At 42.5% G+C, this 17,806-nt stretch overlaps 1 protein-coding gene across 6 annotated transcripts in view; it reads left to right on the forward strand.

Moving 5' to 3' along the window:
• Positions 1-17,806, forward strand: part of MAP4K3 (mitogen-activated protein kinase kinase kinase kinase 3) — an 883,599-nt gene that overhangs the window by 677,783 nt on the left and 188,010 nt on the right. For all 6 annotated transcript variants that reach the window (XM_082251934.1, XM_082251933.1, XM_082251935.1 and 3 more), the window contains one exon: positions 3,746-3,787. In XM_082251934.1, the coding sequence (XP_082108060.1) occupies positions 3,746-3,787 (42 nt within the window). The remainder of the gene's footprint in view (positions 1-3,745; positions 3,788-17,806) is intronic.

Genomic DNA, 17,806 nt, shown 5'->3' on the forward strand with positions numbered 1-17,806 from the left:
TAATTTCAACTAATTTCACTTTATGTTCAGATTTTATTAAATCCCAAACTTTACAAAACAGGTTAAAGCAACCTAAAACTATTGGTTTCTATAAAAAATCATAGCCAGTTAAAACTTGGTACAGTTTATAGTTATTATTGTCTGAAATTTGTCATGTGTATGTTCAAAGTTAGCGCTCATGCACATGGAATGCACGTGGGACGCACATGCTATTTATGCAGGATCTTGCAGGCAGCCACCACCACATGAATGACTCATTAAGGGATAGATGTAAACATTATTAGTGTAATAATAATAATAATATTATTAGTGTAATAATCAACTGGCTACACATTGTTGATATTTACACGTCAGTCCTGAGCAGTCTTCAATAGAGGGTCCCTAGTATGCATGTGAACATTGGCACCATTGTTTATATACATGCAGCCTAAAAACGTGGTCCATACTCAGGACCTTGAATTATTATTATTATTATTTTTTTTTTTTTTTTATAGTTTTGGTTTACTCGGCCAAATTCTGTGGAGCAATTTGACCAGTTTGCATGGGCTCAAATAATACTGGTGTACAGTGACATGAATGACATGTCATTTTGTGCACTTCAAAGTTGACTCCAAAAAAAGGGAACTGTGTGATGCACTGAAATGCTAACATTTGGGCAGCCGGAACAGACAGCTGCTGTCCACGAGTCTGTGGTAGTGAGCTCTTATAGATCCCCAGCTCAGGATTCCCCAGGGTGCGGAGTCTAAGCCCCAGCCTGCTTCTTCACCAGGGCCCCTGATGGTGGGGATGGACTTGAAGCAGACTAAAGCCAGGTTGCTGCCCCCAGGTAGGCCCAGCTGAGGATGTGGAAACCGCTGGCGTGTGCAGGGTACACAGGAGACTATAAGGAGATCCAGGAGACAAGCCGAGGTCAGAACAGGCAGCAGACGAACATAGACGGAGAAACAAAGCCGGGTCGGTAAACAGGAGATCAGATACAATAGCCAAGGGATACACGGATGGGAGCTCAGGGAACAGCAATGTTGCTCAAGCAAAGGAGCAGTGCACTGAGCATGTGTATATAAAGGGAAGCAAACAGGGAGGTGACCCAGGAAGTAATTGACAGGAACAGGATATAACCCACAGTGGAGCAGGCGACGCCCATAGAAGCCCAAACACCACATGTGAAGGGAGGAAGACAGAAGCACTGCAGCAAGGAGGTAAGAATATGCAGACAAAACTATAGGCTAATTTGTGACAGCTGCCACACACTGAACCGCTGCAGCAGATGCCAGGGCAATGTAAATTGGCGCTTTAGTGTTTTGTAAATGTCTAATCTTGTAAAATATTGGAGAAATTCCAAAACCTGCACTGCCAAAGTCTTTGTGATCCGCATCTGCTTTTAGAGTAGAAGATAGTTGTTTATCAAGGAGCCCTACTGCAAATAAATAAGGATACAAATTAATGTAATTATCTAAATTCAGTCTATAAAAATACAGAAATGTATTTGCATAAGCATTAAGGGATACATTGCACTTTAATTAAAAGCAACATTCTCCAAAACAAAATGCTATTTGCAGGATAAAATATGGTATATCAGCTCATATACTGTTGACTAATTCCTGAGGCCAGTCAGCTGTCAGTAGTTCTCCTGACCACTCTAGTTATTAACCTCTTGCCAACCGTATAATGCATATATGGCCCAGCAAGAATGGTAGGCTTTAATGCCTACCTGTTGCATATATGCATCTACTGTGGCCTAAAGTTGTGTACGTAGAGTGCGCTCGCAGCACACTATTTTGTCACTGATGGCTCTTGGTCATGGGTTCTAATGAGGAGACAGCAGGACAGGATCCTGATCTTGTGACTGTTTTGAGAGCCAGTCAGAGCAGTAACCGAATGTACAGTGCCTTGCGAAAGTATTCGGCCCCCTTGAACTTTGCAACCTTTTGCCACATTTCAGGCTTCTAACATAAAGATAAAAACTGTAATTTTTTGTGAAGAATCAACAACAAGTGGGACACAATCATGAAGTGGAACGAAATTTATTGGATATTTCAAACTTTGTTAAATAAAAAACTGAAAAATTGGGCATGCAAAATTATTCCACCCCTTTACTTTCAGTGCAGCAAACTCTCTCCAGAAGTTCAGTGAGGATCTCTGAATGATCCAATGTTGACCTAAATGACTAATGATGATAAATAGAATCCACCCGTGTGTAATCAAGTCTCCGTATAAATGCACCTGCACTGTGATAGTCTGAGAGGTCTGTTTAAAACGCAGAGAGCATCATGAAGAACAAGGAACACACCAGGCAGGTCCAAGATACTGTTGTGGAGAAGTTTAAAGCCAGATTTGGATACAAAAAGATTTCCCAAGCTTTAAACATCCCAAGGAGCACTGTGCAAGCGATAATATTATAATGGAAGGAGTATCAGACCACTGCAAATCTACGAAGACCTGGCCGTCCCTCTAAACTTTCAGCTTATACAAGGAGAAGACTGATCAGAGATGCAGCCAAGAGGCCCATGATCACTCTGGATGAACTGCAGAGATCTACAGCTGAGGTGGGAGACTCTGTCCATAGGACAACAATCAGTCATATACTGCACAAATCTGGCCTTTATGGAAGAGTGGCAAGAAGAAAGCCATTTCTTAAAGATATACATAAAAAGTGTCATTTAAAGTTTGCCACAAGCCACCTGGGAGACACACCAAACATGTGGAAGAAGGTGCTCTGGTCAGATGAAACCAAAATCGAACTTTTTGGCAACAATACAAAACGTTATGTTTGGCGTAAAAGCAACACAGCTCATCACCCTGAACACACCATCCCCACTGTCAAACATGGTGGTGGCAGCATCATGGTTTGGGCCTGCTTTTCTTCAGCAGGGACAGGGAAGATGGTTAAAATTGATGGGAAGATGGATGGAGCCAAATACAGGACCATTCTGGAAGAAAACCTGATGGAGTCTGCAAAAGACCTGAGACTGGGATGGAGATTTGTCTTCCAATAAGACAATGATCCAAAACATAAAGCAAAATCTATAATGGAATGGTTCACAAATAAACATATCCAGGTGTTAAAATGGCCAAGTCAAAGTCCAGAGCTGATTTCAATTGAGAATCTGTGGAAAGAACTGAAAACTGCTGTTCACAAACGCTCTCCATCCAACCTCACTGAGCTCGAGCTGTTTTGCAAAGAGGAATGGGCAAAAATTTCAGTCTCTCCTTGTGCAAAACTGATAGAGACATACCCCAAGCTACTTATGGCTGTAATCGCAGCAAAAGGTGGCGCTACAAAGTATTAACTTAAGGGGGCTGAATAATTTTACACGCCCAATTTTTCAGTTTTTTATTTGTTAAAAAAAGTTTGAAATATCCAATAAATTTCGTTCCACTTCATGATTGTGTCCCACTTGTTGATTCTTCACAAAAAAATTACAGTTTTATATCTTTGAAGCCTGAAATGTGGCAAAAGGTCGCAAAGTTCAAGGGGGCCGAATACTTTCGCAAGGCACTGTAGAAGCCACACCGCCTCCTGGACATTAACGCCCATGTAACGGGCCACTGGAAAGCGGTGTAAAAGGGTTTAAGCTTTACTTCACTGATTTTTGTTTAGACATGCATCTGCACGGTTGAGATGGAAAGCCGACATATAATAGGTCCTTTATCACACTGGATTTCACCCAACTCTTTGTTTTAAAGTGTTGTGAAAAAAGATTTCATAAGTATACATAACCAGATGTTTTTTTTTCTGTTTCAGAAGCCAATAAGTAATGGCCTTCCACCCACGCCTAAAGTACATGTAAGTATTATCCATACATTGTCATGAAATTAGCAATGAGATTACTTCAGTAACACTGTACAGTCATCATTTTCTGCAAATGGGAAGGCAAAGTGAACAATGTTTATGTAATCGTCACTCTGAATACAGTCTATATGTATGTATCCCAAAGACTCGCCCCCTCCCCCTTCCCGCAACTTGCCCCAAGCGTGCCCTCCCCTAACCCCCACCCCACTACTTTACAGAAAAAGACAATAATATGTAACATAGTGTGGATAAACCAGAACACTTACCTATATTCATGCTGCTTTGCATGTGTGCAGCTCTCACACCCCATTTAGAAAATATATGGTGTATAGCATATGCAGGAGATGGAGAACATGCCTTCTTATGCTTCATCTTTGCATGCGCTATATGTCATTAAACTCAATTGTCTTTACGATATGTTTAAGAAACACCTACTCCTGGGATGCCGTATGCCGCAGGTACGAGATGGAGAGCATGACGTCATGTACCTCCATCTTTTTTTCTAAACAACAAATTAGTTTAATGTCGAATGGCATTGGGTATGCATACCATAAGCTTTCTAAATGGTGGCACAGAAGCAGGGACACAGTGATGTTACCTTCCCTGTGCAGCCAGGGGTACGTTACTAGTGCCTTCAGGAGTACAAGGAAGTAGACGCAAGAATAGTAAGTTGAGTAAATAATGTTTATTTAGAAAAAAAAAGTACTGCACACATAAATGTTAGAATATCATCAACCATGCACACACACATTTTGTGTGTGTGTATGTGTATATATATATATATATATATATATATATAACACACACTATTGAACACACTAACTGAACTTTATTTTAATACTTCGAACAAAATCCTTTGTTGGTAATGACAGCTTCAAGATGCCTCCTATGTGGAGAAACTAGTCGCATGCATTGCTCAGGTGTGGTTTTTGCCCATTCTTGCACACAAACAGTTGAAATCTTGAAGCTTCCGTGCATTGGCGTACCAACAGGGGGGGGCGGTCTGCCCCGGTTGCCACACATTAGGGGCTCTCAGGGAGCACCAGGGTGACACCCAGGGCCGGCCGCTGGACTGCGAATGGTTGCTAGGACCCCCTAGCAACAAATCACCTGCTCATTAACTAGCAAAGTTAACTCCGGCAGTTCCCGCTGTTTATTCAAGGCTCGTGAGTCTCTCTCTTCCATTCTGCTTGAAACAGTTCCTCCTGCTCCACTCTCCTCCTAAAAAGGTAGGAAGGAGGGGGCGGGGGGCTTTGTATTGTAAAGGGTTCTATTGGGGGGGGGGGGCTTTGTATTGTAAAGGGTTCTATTTAGGGGAGGCTTTGTATTGTAAAGGGTTCTATGGGGGGGGGGGCTGTGTAATGTAAAGGGTTCTAGTGGGGGCTATATAATATAAAGGGTTCTAATGAGGGGTGCGGGGGCTGTGTAATGTAAAGGAGTAAAGGGTTCTATTGTGGGGGGGGGGGCTGTGTAATGTAAAGGGTTCTATTGTTTATTGAGGCCCCCACTAGAAATGATGCTCTGTTGGACCTGGTAATCTCAAACCATGCAGTGCTTATTAATAATGTTCATATAAAAGAACATCTGGGTAGCAGTGACCATAATATGATTTAATTTAATGTTACCTGTAGCCAAAAAACGCATACAGGATATACAAAAACACTTAACTTTTAGAGAGCAAATTTTCCAAGGATAAGGGCTGCTCTCCAGGATTTGCACTGTGAGGGTATATTGGTATCGATGAGCACAGAACAGAAATGGGAAATTTTCACAAAGACTTTATGAAAAATCACTGTAAAGTATATTACCATGGGTAATTTTAAAAGGCTAAAAATAAAACCTATGAGGCTCACGGCCAAAGTTAAAAAAGCTATAGATAAAAAGAAAAGCGCTTTTAAAAAATATAAAAATGAAAGATCAGTATCGTGTAATTGTTACAAAGACTATAACAGAATATGTAACTATGTAAAAAGGAAATCAAGGACTCAAAAATTCAAAATGAATGACAGATTGCAAAAGATAGGACAAACCCCAAAAAATTCTTCAAATATATTAACAGTAAAAAGGTTAGGTCTGAGCATGTAGGCCCTTTACAAAATAATCAGGAGTGGGTGACTGGGGACAAAGAGAAGGAAAATGTATTAAATACTTTCTTCAGCTCTGTATATACAAAGGAGCATGGGGGAGCTTATGACCATAATGAGGACGGTAGTGACACAGCCCCAAATGATCCACAATGGCTCAAAAGTTATATGGTCCAGAAATATTTAGACAGAACTTATTCTGGATAAATAAGTTATGATAAATGGTGGATAAAGTGCCTGGACCAGATGGCATGCACCCACGCATCCTAAAATAATTGAGCGCTGTAATTTCAAAGCCTTTGTTTCTAATTTTTAGGGACTCGTTAAGGACTGGAATAGTACCACTGGATTGGCGTAGGGCCAATGTGGTGCCTATATTAAAAAGGGATCAAAGTCTTTGCCAAGTAACTATAGATCTGTTAGCTTAACTTCTATAGTCAGGACGATACTGGAGAGTTTAATAAAAGACCACATAGATGAGTTCTTGCTGGAAAAAAATATTTTAAGCAACAGACAGTATGGATTCATGAAAGACAGAAGTTGTCAAACAAACCTGATTTCTTTTTATAAGGAGGTAAGTAAAACCTTGGTAACAGGGGTGGCTTTGGACATAGTATACTTGGATTTTGCAAAAGCGTTTGACACAGTTCCCCGCACACAGCTAATGTGTAAGGTAAAGTCTACTGGCTTGGAAAGATCGCTTTGTACAAACTGGATTCCAAAAAAGTTGGGACACTGTAAAAATTGTGAATAAAAACAGAATGCAATGATGTGGAAGTTTCAAATTTCAATATTTTATTCAGAATACAACATAGGTGACATATCAAATGTTTAAACTGAGAAAATGTATAATTTTAAGGGAAAAATATGTTGATTTTAAATTTCATGGCATCTACACATCTCAAAAAAGTTGAGACAAGGCCATGTTTACCACTGTGTGGCATCCCCTCTTCTTTTTATAACAGTCTGCAAACGTCTGGGGGCTGAGGAGACAAGTTGCTCAAGTTTAGGAATAGGAATTTTGTCCCATTCTTGTCTAATACAGGCTTCTAGTTGCTCAACTGTCTTAGGTCTTCTTTGTTGCATCTTCCTCTTTATGATGCGCCAAATGTTTTCTATTGGTGAAAGATCTGGACTGCAGGCTGGCCATTTAAGTACCCGGATCCTCCTTCTACGTAGCCATGATGTTGTAATTGATGCAGTATGTGGTCTGGCATTGTCATGTTGGAAAATGCAAGGTCTTCCCTGACAGAGACGACGTCTGGATGGGAGCATATGTTGTTCTAGAACTTGGATATACCTTTCAGCATTGATGGTGCCTTTCCAGATGTGTAAGCTGCCCATGCCACACACACTCATGCAACCCCATACCATCAGAGATGCAGGCTTCTGGATTGAGCGATGATAACAACTTGGGTTGTCCTTGTCCTCTTTAGTCCGGATGACATGGCGTCCCAGTTTTCCACAAAGAACTTCAAATTTTGATTCATCTGACCACAGAACAGTTTTCCACTTTGCCACAGTCCATCTTAAATGAACCTTTGCCCAGAGAAATAGCCTGCGCTTCTGGATCATGTTTAGATATGGCATCTTTTTTGGCCTATCAAGTTTTAGACGGCAACGGCGAATGGCACGGTGGGGTGTGTTCACCGACAATGTTTTCTGGAAGTATTCCTGAGCCCATGTTGTGATTTTCATTACAGTAGCATTCCTGTATGTGATGCAGTGCTGTCTAAGGGCCCGAAGATCATGGTCAACCAGTATGGTTTTCTGGCCTTGACCCTTACGCACAGAGATTGTTCCAGATTCTCAGAATCTTTGGATGATATTATGTACTGTAGATGATGATAACTCCAAACTCTTTCAAATTTTTCTCTTAGAAACTCCTTTCTGATATTGCTCCACTATTTTTTGCCGCAGCATTGGGGGAATTGGTGATCCTCTGCCCATCTTGACTTCTGAGAGACACTGCCACTCTGAGAGGCTCTTTTATACCCAATCATGTTGCCAATTGACCTAATAAGTTGCAAATTGGTCCTCCAGCTGTTCCTTATATGTATATTTAACTTTTCTGGCCTCTTATTGCTGCCTGCCTCAACTTTTTTGAAATGTGTAGCTCTCATGAAATCCAAAATGACATTTCAAAATGTCTCACTTTTAACATTTAATATGTTATCTATATTATATTGTGAATAAAATATAAGATTATGAGATTTGTAAAATAGTCCACTCCATTTTTACAATGTGTACAGTGTCCCAACCTTTTTGGATTTGGGTTTGTAATTGGATAGAACATTGGCTAAAAGATAGAATTCAGAGAGTAGTGGTTAATGATTCTTACTCTAAATGGTCAAAGGTTATCAGTAGTGTACCCCAGGGTTCAGTGTTGGGACCCTTACTTTTTAATATCTTTATAAATGATATAGGGTCTGGGATTAAAAGTACAATTTCAGTCTTTGTAGATGACACCAAGCTTTGCAGTGGAATAACTTCCTTACGGGATGTCTCCAACTTACAAGCTGATCTCAATGCACTGTTTCATTGGGCATATATGTGGCAAATGAGGTTTAATGTGTATAAATGTAAAGTTAGGCACTTTGGGGCTAAGAATATGCATGCATCATACATACTAGGGGGAGTAGAACTGAGGGAATCCATAGCGGAGAAGGATCTGGGTGTTCTGGTAGATCATAAGCTTAATAATAGCATGCAATGCCAAGCTGCTGTTTCCAAAGAAAGCAAAGTCCTTTCTGGTATTAAAAAAAGCATGGACTCCAGAGAGCGAGATATAATTTTGCCCCTGTACAAATCATTAGTAAGACCTCATCTGGAATATGCAGTTCAGTTTTGGGCACCAGTTCTTAAAAAAGGATATCGGGGACCTTTTGAAAGTGCAGAGAAGGGCAACCAAACTGATAAGTGGCATGGAGGAGCTCAGCTATGAGAAAAGATTAGAGGAACTGAATTTATTCTCTCTTGAGAAGAGGAGATTAAGGGGGGATATGATCAACATGTATGAATACATAAGGGGTCCATATAGTGAACTTGGTGTTGAGTTGTTCACTTTAAGGTCAACACAGAGGACAAGGGGGCACTCTTTACAGCTAGAGGAAAACAGATTTCGTCTCCAAAATTCAGAAAGGTTTCTTCACCGTAAGAGCTGTGAAAATGTGGAATAGACTCCCTCCAGAGGTGGTTTGGCTAGCTCACTAGTTTGCTTTAAAAAAGGTCTGGATTCTTTCCTGGGTGTACTTAATATACAGTAAGTGGGTACTAAAAAATTTTTTAGGTAAAGTTGTTCCTGGGAATATCCGATTGCCTCATGGGGGGATTAGGAAGGAATTTTTTTCCCTGCTTTAGCAAATTGGATCATACTTTGCTGGGGTTTTTTTGCCTTCCTCTGGATCAACTGCGGGTATAGGATTGTGTATACGGGATTGTATGGTTGGGTTTTCAATACTGTTTTTTTTTTTTCTTAGTTGAACCAGATGTCTTTTTTTAACCTGACTAACTATGTAACTCTATTGGGTGGGGATGGGGGCTGTATAATGTAAATGGTTCTATGGGGGAGCGGGGGCTGTGTAATGTAAAGGGTTCAATGGGGGGGAGTGGAGGCTGTATAATGTAAAGGGTTCCAAAGAGGGGGCTATATAATGTAAAGTGATATAAACCTAATGTTGCAGCGCTGCTTTTGTAGATAATATAAATTAATAATATTAATATTCAGCCAGTTGAAAAATGTGCAAAATATATCAATGTGCAAATCTCGCAAAGCAATGATATATACTGTGAGTTCATAAATGGAATAATGTTAAATCATAAAGTCCATAAAATCAATAAAGTGTCCATCAGGTGCAGATAAGGTGCTTCTGTGCTTCACTGTACATACAAACTGGGGTACTCCTCTTGTGGTTGTTTACTTACCACAACTCGTTTGGTATAAATCATTCAATGTAAATCCTGTAGTGTAGCCACAGCCTCTTCCTTTCAGCCTGGAATCCACAATCAGATGGGAGAGATCCTAAATGGTGGTCCTTCTTACATCCCGAGTCCCCTCATAAGGAGTAAAAGCTAAAAACTAGACAGATAGACCACAGCTCGGTGCTGCTCCCGCAGCGTGCGCTTCACCGGCCGGAAGTGACGTCAAGGTACAAAATCTACAATGGAATGGTTCACAAATAAACATATCCAGTTGTTAGAATGACCAAGTCAAAGTCCAGACCTGAATCCAATCGAGAATCTGTGGAAAGAACTGAAAACTGCTGTTCACAAATGCTCTCCATCCAACCTCACTGAGCTCGAGCTGTTTTGCAAGGAAGAATGGGCAAAAATTTCCGTCTCTCGATGTGCAAAACTGATAGAGACATACCCCAAGCGACTTACAGCTGTAATCGCAGCAAAAGGTGGCGCTACAAAGTATTAACTTAAGGGGGCTGAATAATTTTGCACGCCCAATTTTTCAGTTTTTTATTTGTTAACAAAGATTGAAATATCCAATAAATTTCATTCCACTTAATGATTGTGTCCCACTTGTTGTTGATTCTTTACAAAAAATTACAGTTTTATATCGTTATGTTTGAAGCCTGAAATGTGGCAAAAGGTCGCAAAGTTCAAGGGGGGCGAATACTTTTCCAAGGCACTGTACATGTATTTCTGTCTGGCGCCCCAAGTCACTCGGCGCCGTTTTTGCAGAGGAGGAGGATTGGTCTGATCGCCAGGGGGAGCAGAGGAGGAGGATTTTTTTCACGTCTGGGCCGCAGTGTCCGGAGGCACTACACGCAACGTCACTTGATGACACGTTGGTGCGGTGCGTTGCCTGCTCGTCAGGGGGGGGGCAGATATAGGTACGCCCCTGGTTCCGTGGGCCTTTTGATCTTCAGTTTTTTCCATATATTTTCTATTGGATTCAAGTCAGGGGATTGGCTTGGCCAGTGTAGCGGCTTTATTTTCTTTCTTTGGAACCAGTTGAGAGTTTCCTTGGCTTTGTGTCTTGGATCATTATCTTGCTGAAATGTTCACCCTCATTTTATCAATAATGTCTTTGTACATTTTTCCATTCATCCTGCCATTATGCCTATTGTATAGTTCTGAATACAGTTAACCACAATTAATTCCCAACTCGCAAAAAAAAAAAAAACTTTAAAAAGGCACTGTAAGAGTTAAAGTAGAACTATGCACACAACTTTTTTTCTCTTTCGTTCATTGACCAACACAGCTTCTGGTATTCTTAACCATTGGGTTATACAGCCCGCTACAGGAGGATACTAGGCAGAAACGGGGGTATACTCCCTCTCTCTGCTATAGCCACTCAGTTTATTTCTGCCTAGTCAGGAGTAAGAACCTAGTTCCTTGCTGGGATCTTCGGTCCTGGCAATTTTTTCCTTTTTAAGTGGAATTTTTTCCTATCTTTAATTTGTTCCTGTAAGAATCTGCAATCAACTGCTGGACTGGGCGACGGACTGGATATTTTTTTTCAAAATCTAGAGGGTCCCCCCAGTCTGGCCAGCGAGCACGCGCAGGCCTCAGCTCCGTGCTAGGTTGGCCACGACATAGCCCCACTGGATGGTGGCTGGCCTGCAAGTTAAACGTCTCACGAGTGCGCATACGACCTGGCCTTGGCCAAAGTCGCAGCGTTCCTCCTGGCCGACAGCTCCCCATTCTGATTTAGAGGTGGTCTGTCCAGAGCGGTGCCCACCCTGTTTCCATTGTATGGGTAATTAGCTGTCTCCCCTCTTTCCCTGGAGGGTTTTGGGGTGGACGTGGACCCCTCCCTGGGACAGTGGGACCCCCTCCTTCACCCCAGCCCCTCTAATTTTTGGTGGTCACTGTGGTTCTGACGCCCACCCCCCCTCCCTGGGTGAGGTTATGATCTGACTTTTGCCACATGCTCTTAAGGAGGGCTTGTTGGGGTTGCTGCTGGCCAGGTTTTTTCCTGGTGCACAACGGGAGGTTGAGCAGAGTTCCCTGCCATCCTGGGGTGACTAGGGCAGGGATGTCAGGGGGGGCGGTCGGCCCCAGCAAGGTTAGCTGAAGCCCCCGCTCTTCCCTTGAGCTGGGATCTCTGCACTTGCAGCTGGGCCTCCACAAAGATTTAGGCAGCGGCTTGCGGCCTACTGCGCCATGTGGCCAGCTTGGCGCTTCCCTTGGAAGGGGTGGCACTGTGGTGGCAGACTATTTTTTGATGGCAGCCATGCTAAAGTAGCTTGCGACAGGCTGGTGCTGCCAGCATGGTTGGGGTGTCCCTTGGCAGTGTTTTTACACTTACCTGTGGGCCCTCCTGGTGGCTAATGGAGAATACCCAGATAATGAGCATGATTCCTCCATGTCTGCAACTGCGCACAAAAAGACACTGGTGGACGCACTAATTGTATGTGTGCTTGAGCCTCTAAAGATGGGGGGAGCGACTGCCACAGGGGCACAGGTTCCCTTTGGCACTCACAAACCACCCAGAGCAGCTAAAAGTGTTCCCCTTTCTCTGCCTAATTTGTCAGAATTGTGGCGAAAGAGTGAGCACGACCGAAGCGTCTTCTTGGGGTCCCTAAGCAGTTTGCTAGGTGGTGGACCCTCCGGTTTCCAGGTTAAACAAAGCAACCATGATTCCGTTTGAAAAGTCTCCGGCCTTTAAGGACCCGGCTGACAACAAAGGCGAAGGCTGTGGCCTGCAATATGTTCACCCTGGCTGGCTGGGCATTGAGGCCCCTGTTAACCATTTCCCTGGTGTCACAAACTCTGAGTGGGCTAAGCTTTTACGCCGTGACCCGGAGGGAGAACAGCTCCCACCTGCCTTTGCTTAGCTGGCGGACCAGCTGGTCCAGGGGCAGCAGTTTATCTGTGCTGCATCTTTGGATGCGGCTCCCCTAGTGGCTCGGCTCTCTGTTTCGGCAGTGATCCTTCAGTGTGTCCTTTGGCTAAAATACTGGTCTTCGGATCATACTTCTAAAAAAAGGCCTGGCTGTTCTTTCTTTTCAAGGAGATCTCCTGTTTGGAGCTACCCTGGATGACATAATTAACCACTTGCCGACCGCTCACATTGAGCGTACTGCGGCAAAGTGGCTCGTTATCGTCCAGTGACGTAGGTCTACGTCGCTGGACTCCTCCCCTTGTGGGCGGAGCGTGTGCGCTGCTTGAGGCTCGCTCCCGCTGTATTCAGACACAGCGGGAGTCGGGCCAGGGGAGGAGAGGCAGTGATCACCGCCGCTCTTCCCTGATCGTCGGGGATTGAGTGAGGAGATTTGTGTAAACAAAGTGGGCGGATCTCCTATGTGACAGACAGTCACAAATTACAGGATTCAGCATAGCTGAACCTGCGATCTGTGCCTGTGTCACACAGTCCCCTCCCCCCACACACGTCAGTAAGCACCAGGCATACATTAACCCCTTGATCACCAATAAAAGTTTACCCCTTCCCTGCCAGTGTCACAGTAACAGTGCATATTTATAGCACTGATTACTGTAGTAATGTCACTGGTACCCCCAAAAGTGTCAAAAATGTCAGGGGTCCGATCTGTCCGCCGCAATGTCGCAGTCCCGCAAATAAAATCGCAGATGGCCGCCATTACTAGTTAAAAAAAATCAATAAAAATGACATAAATTTCCCGTAGTTAGTAGCTGCGATAACTTTTGCGCAAACCAATCAAAATACGCTTATTGCGATTTTTTTTACCAAACAGATGTAGCAGAAAACAAATTGGCCTAAAATGTTAAAAAATTTTGATTTTTACATTTTTTTGGGGAATTTCATATAAAAAAAATGTGAAAAATATTATTTTTTCAAAATTGTCGCTCTTTTTTGTTTAAAGCGCAAAAAGTAAAAATCGGCAGGTGATCAAATACCACCAAAAGAAAGCTCCATTTGTGGGAAAAAGATAGACATCAATTTAATTTGAGTACAGCGCCGCACGACCGCGCAATTGTCCGTTAACCACTTAAGCCCCGGAAGATTTTACCCCCTTCCTGACCAGGGGGTATTTTGCGATTCAGCACTGCGTGACTTTAACGGACCATTGCGCGGTCGTGCGACACTGTAACTAAACGAATTTGACGTCCTTTTTTTCCCGCAAACAGAGCTTTCTTTTGGCGGTATTTGATCACCTGTGCGATTTTTTGATCATGCACTATAAACAAAAGAGCGACAATTTAGCAAAAATAATATTTTTCACATTTTTTTTATATGAAATTCCCCAAAAAAATGTAAAAATCTAAATTTTTTAACATTTTCGGCCAATTTCTTTTATGCTACATATGTTTGGTAAATAAAATCGCAAAAAGCGTATTTTGATTGGTTTGTGCAAAAGTTATCGCGTTTACTAACAAAGGGAAAGATTTTTGTCATTTTTGTTGTTTTTTTTTTAACGCGTAATGGCGGCGATCTGCGATTTTTTTTGCCGTACTGCGACATTGCGGCGGACAGATCGGACTCTTGACTGACATTTTTGACACTTTTGGGGTTACCAGTGACATTTCTACAGTAATCAGTGCTATACATATGCACTGTTACTGTAAAAATACACTGGCAGTGAATGGGTTAACTTTGTTTGAGAGGGAGGGGTGGTGTGTGTCCCTAGGGGCGTGTTTCTAACTGTGATTGGCTGTGGCTTCAGGGGTAGGAACAGTGATCAACGGTCCTACATAGTAGAACCGTATAATCACGATTCCTACACCGGGAGAATGACAGGCGGCTTGTTTACATCAGCCGCCTGCCTTTCTCCCTCTCCACCGACGATCGCCGAGTGACCGGCGGACATCGGGTCCGCCGATCACACGCGCGGGGGGGTCCGTGACCACGCGGGAGCGCGCCTCCGGCGGCGGCGCGCGCTCGCTCCCCAGAGCCTCACAGGCTAGCGACGTAGACCTACGTCGCTCTGCCTGTGAGGGGCTGACTGCCGCAGTAAATATACTGTGAGCAGTCGGCAAGCGGTTAAAGTAACGCAGTGCCGAATCACAAGATATGGCCTGGTCAGGAATGGGGTAAAATCTTCCGGTCTTAAAGCGTTTAAAAATACTCTCATTGAGAATTTTTTTGTCAAAGACATGTAGCTAAATACATTTTGGCCTAAATATATGACAAAAATTGAATATATTGGATATTTTTTAACTGTCAAAGTAGAAAAATATTGTTATTTTTTCAAAATTGTCGCATTTTTTTATTAATATCGCAAAAAATGAAAAGCACAGAGGTGATCAAATACCACCAAAAGAAAGCTCTGTTTGTGGGGAAAAAAAGGACGTAAATTTAGTTTGGGTATAGTGTTGCATGACCGCGCAATTGTCAGTTAAAGTTGCACAGTGCCGAATCGCAAAAAGTGGCCTGGACGTAAAGCAGGAAAATCCTCCGGTCCTAAAGTGGATAAGGGTCTCACGGGGGGAAGAGTACCTTTCGACTGACAAGGGATCTTAGCCTTTCGGGGGCCACCTCTGATGGATCCAAGCGAACTTGGTCTGGCAAGTCGAGGACGGGCTTCTCCAGATCCGCAGACAAGGCTCCTTCATCATGAAGGTACGCCGTCACCCATATCTGGGGTGGGGGGGCGCCTTCGCTGGTTCCCGGACCCGTGAACTTCCCTGGTACAAGACAATTGGGTCCACGAAGTAGAACGATCCAGATAAAAGATTGAGTTTCGTGCTCGCCCTGCGGAAAGGTTCTTTTCTTCCAACATGCGACTGTCCCCAGTCCACTTACAGGCCCTATTTTGGGGCGGTGCAAGAGCTCTTGCTTCAAGGGGTGATTGTCCTGGTTCCGATCAGTGCTATGGAGTCGGAGTCGAGGAGTCGGAGGAAATTTTGGGTACCTGGAGTCGGAGTCGTCAAACAATGCACCAATGCATCCTACTAAATTTAGATTGGAATTATATGCCAGTTAGTATAACATATTTTATATTTTAGGGAAAGAGGCATCCTAAACAATGGCAAAAAGACTGCTAACAACAAACACGACAAAGTCTACTGTTTATGAGCACTTTGCATTATCAAGTAATGGAAAACATTACGTGTGCCAATGTATTAGAAAAGATGATGATGGTGAAAAACAATGTGATGCAAAAATTAGCAGTTTCAGTGGGCCTGATAAAAATGCACCTACAAGAGCATCAAATTTGAAAAGACACTTACAGCGTTTTCATCCCAAAGTGTTAGAAGTCGTGAATGAGAAAGAGCAATGAAAACATTGCATCTACTTCTGTGACAAAAAACGTTCAGAAATCTACTGGAGAACAATCACAAATAAGAAAATTCTTTATATCTGACAAAGTTACCATAAGGATGACACCAGAAAAATTCAAACACCACATTATTGAAATGGTAGTAAAGAATAGTTTACCACTATCCTTCTTTTCACAGACAGCCTTTTTAGGCCTAAATGGAGAAATGGCAAAAAAACTTGGCATGATATTAATGTATCTATATATGCCCTCTGAGTAATTGTGAGGTCAAGATTCTGTTGGGGATAACCCTAGATATAACAGTATTGTACCATTAAAAACAATCTTACTATATGGGGTTAACTGAATCATAGTACTGCCAGTGGTAATGGTGTGAGAATATTTAGGCATACCTTGTCTGGATGACTGTTGGTATAGCTGAGGAGCTCTTATGGTCTGATTCCCTACTGCCCAGCCTGGTGCTGTCACTTTGCAGATTCTCCTCTTATGTCTGAGTGTAATGGAACGCACGCTCACACACATAACGAAGTGTGGCTGTCTCCTGCGTTCCATATCAGGTTCACTTCCACCCCTGTGAACTCCCGATCTCATGACCCCTGCCATCTCTGCCCATTGCCTGGTCATGTGACATGCTCTACTCTGGAGAACGATGTAACTGATCCTGCAATGTGAACAGGTGCTTCCTCTAATGCTAGGATCTCTATAGACAATGTTTGCACTTGCAGCCACCTGTATGAGGTTTAGTGCCTCCCATATTAGTATAGCTGTATTTAGGGACCGTGAATGGCAAAAAACACTTATGTCCTTTCATGCTCTCTCAAAGCAAAGGTATTCTTCCATGCTCACTCATAATTAACCCTGTCTGAGCTAAATGAAGGACAGCTGTACACTGCTGAATGGATCCCAATGACCAATACTATTATTTAAACTAAATACTTGGAACTTGATATAGGAAGTGAATAATTGAAGGAATACATTGGACATCCAAATGTATATTTACATATTATGTATTCTATAAAGTATAATAAATGGTATACACTAGATAAATTCTAAAATGATTACCCTTGGTAGGTCAGTATATCTCTGTGAGGGAGTATTGAGGGGTTCCTGTCCATGACTGAAAATTGAAAAAGAGAAAGTGGACCTATGTGAACATGCCTACTAATGGGGAATCCAATCAGGTGGCCATGGGTTTTACTAGGGGGGCTCAACATGACTGAAGCCCGCAGTGTCCTGGGATGTCCTGGTTTACTTCATGAACTCGTTTATATCAAAAAGAATGGGGTAGCATTTCTCTCCCAAAACTCTAGCAATTTGTCTGCTCGGTTCCTAAACATTTAGAGTGTTGTTAAAAAGAAGAGGGGATGCCCTATCCAAGCTTTTTTGAGATGTATTGCTGCCATCAATTTCAAAATGACCTTATTTATTTTCTTAAATAGTGGATTTTCTCAGTTTAAACATTTGCTATGTTTTCTATTTTATTTTACATAGCGTCCCAACTTTTTTAGAATTGGGGCTGTACAAGGGGATATGAGTGAAGATAGAAGGATGAGGAATACAGCAGGCAGTGGGAGTAGATACAGAGGCAGCAATAGCAACGCAATGGGCTGTGCAGGGTAGGGCTGCAACTAACGATTAATTTGTCTGTAAACTAATCTATCGATTATTTTTACGATTAGTCGACTAATCTAACGATTATTTTTATTTTATTTTTTTTGCTTAATTGAGTGTTTTTTTGATTAGCTAATTAATCCTGTAATTAATACAGACCC

This window comes from Pelophylax lessonae (assembly GCF_965119305.1).
Source record: "Pelophylax lessonae genome assembly, chromosome: 3".
Classification (NCBI taxonomy): Eukaryota; Metazoa; Chordata; class Amphibia; order Anura; family Ranidae; genus Pelophylax; species Pelophylax lessonae.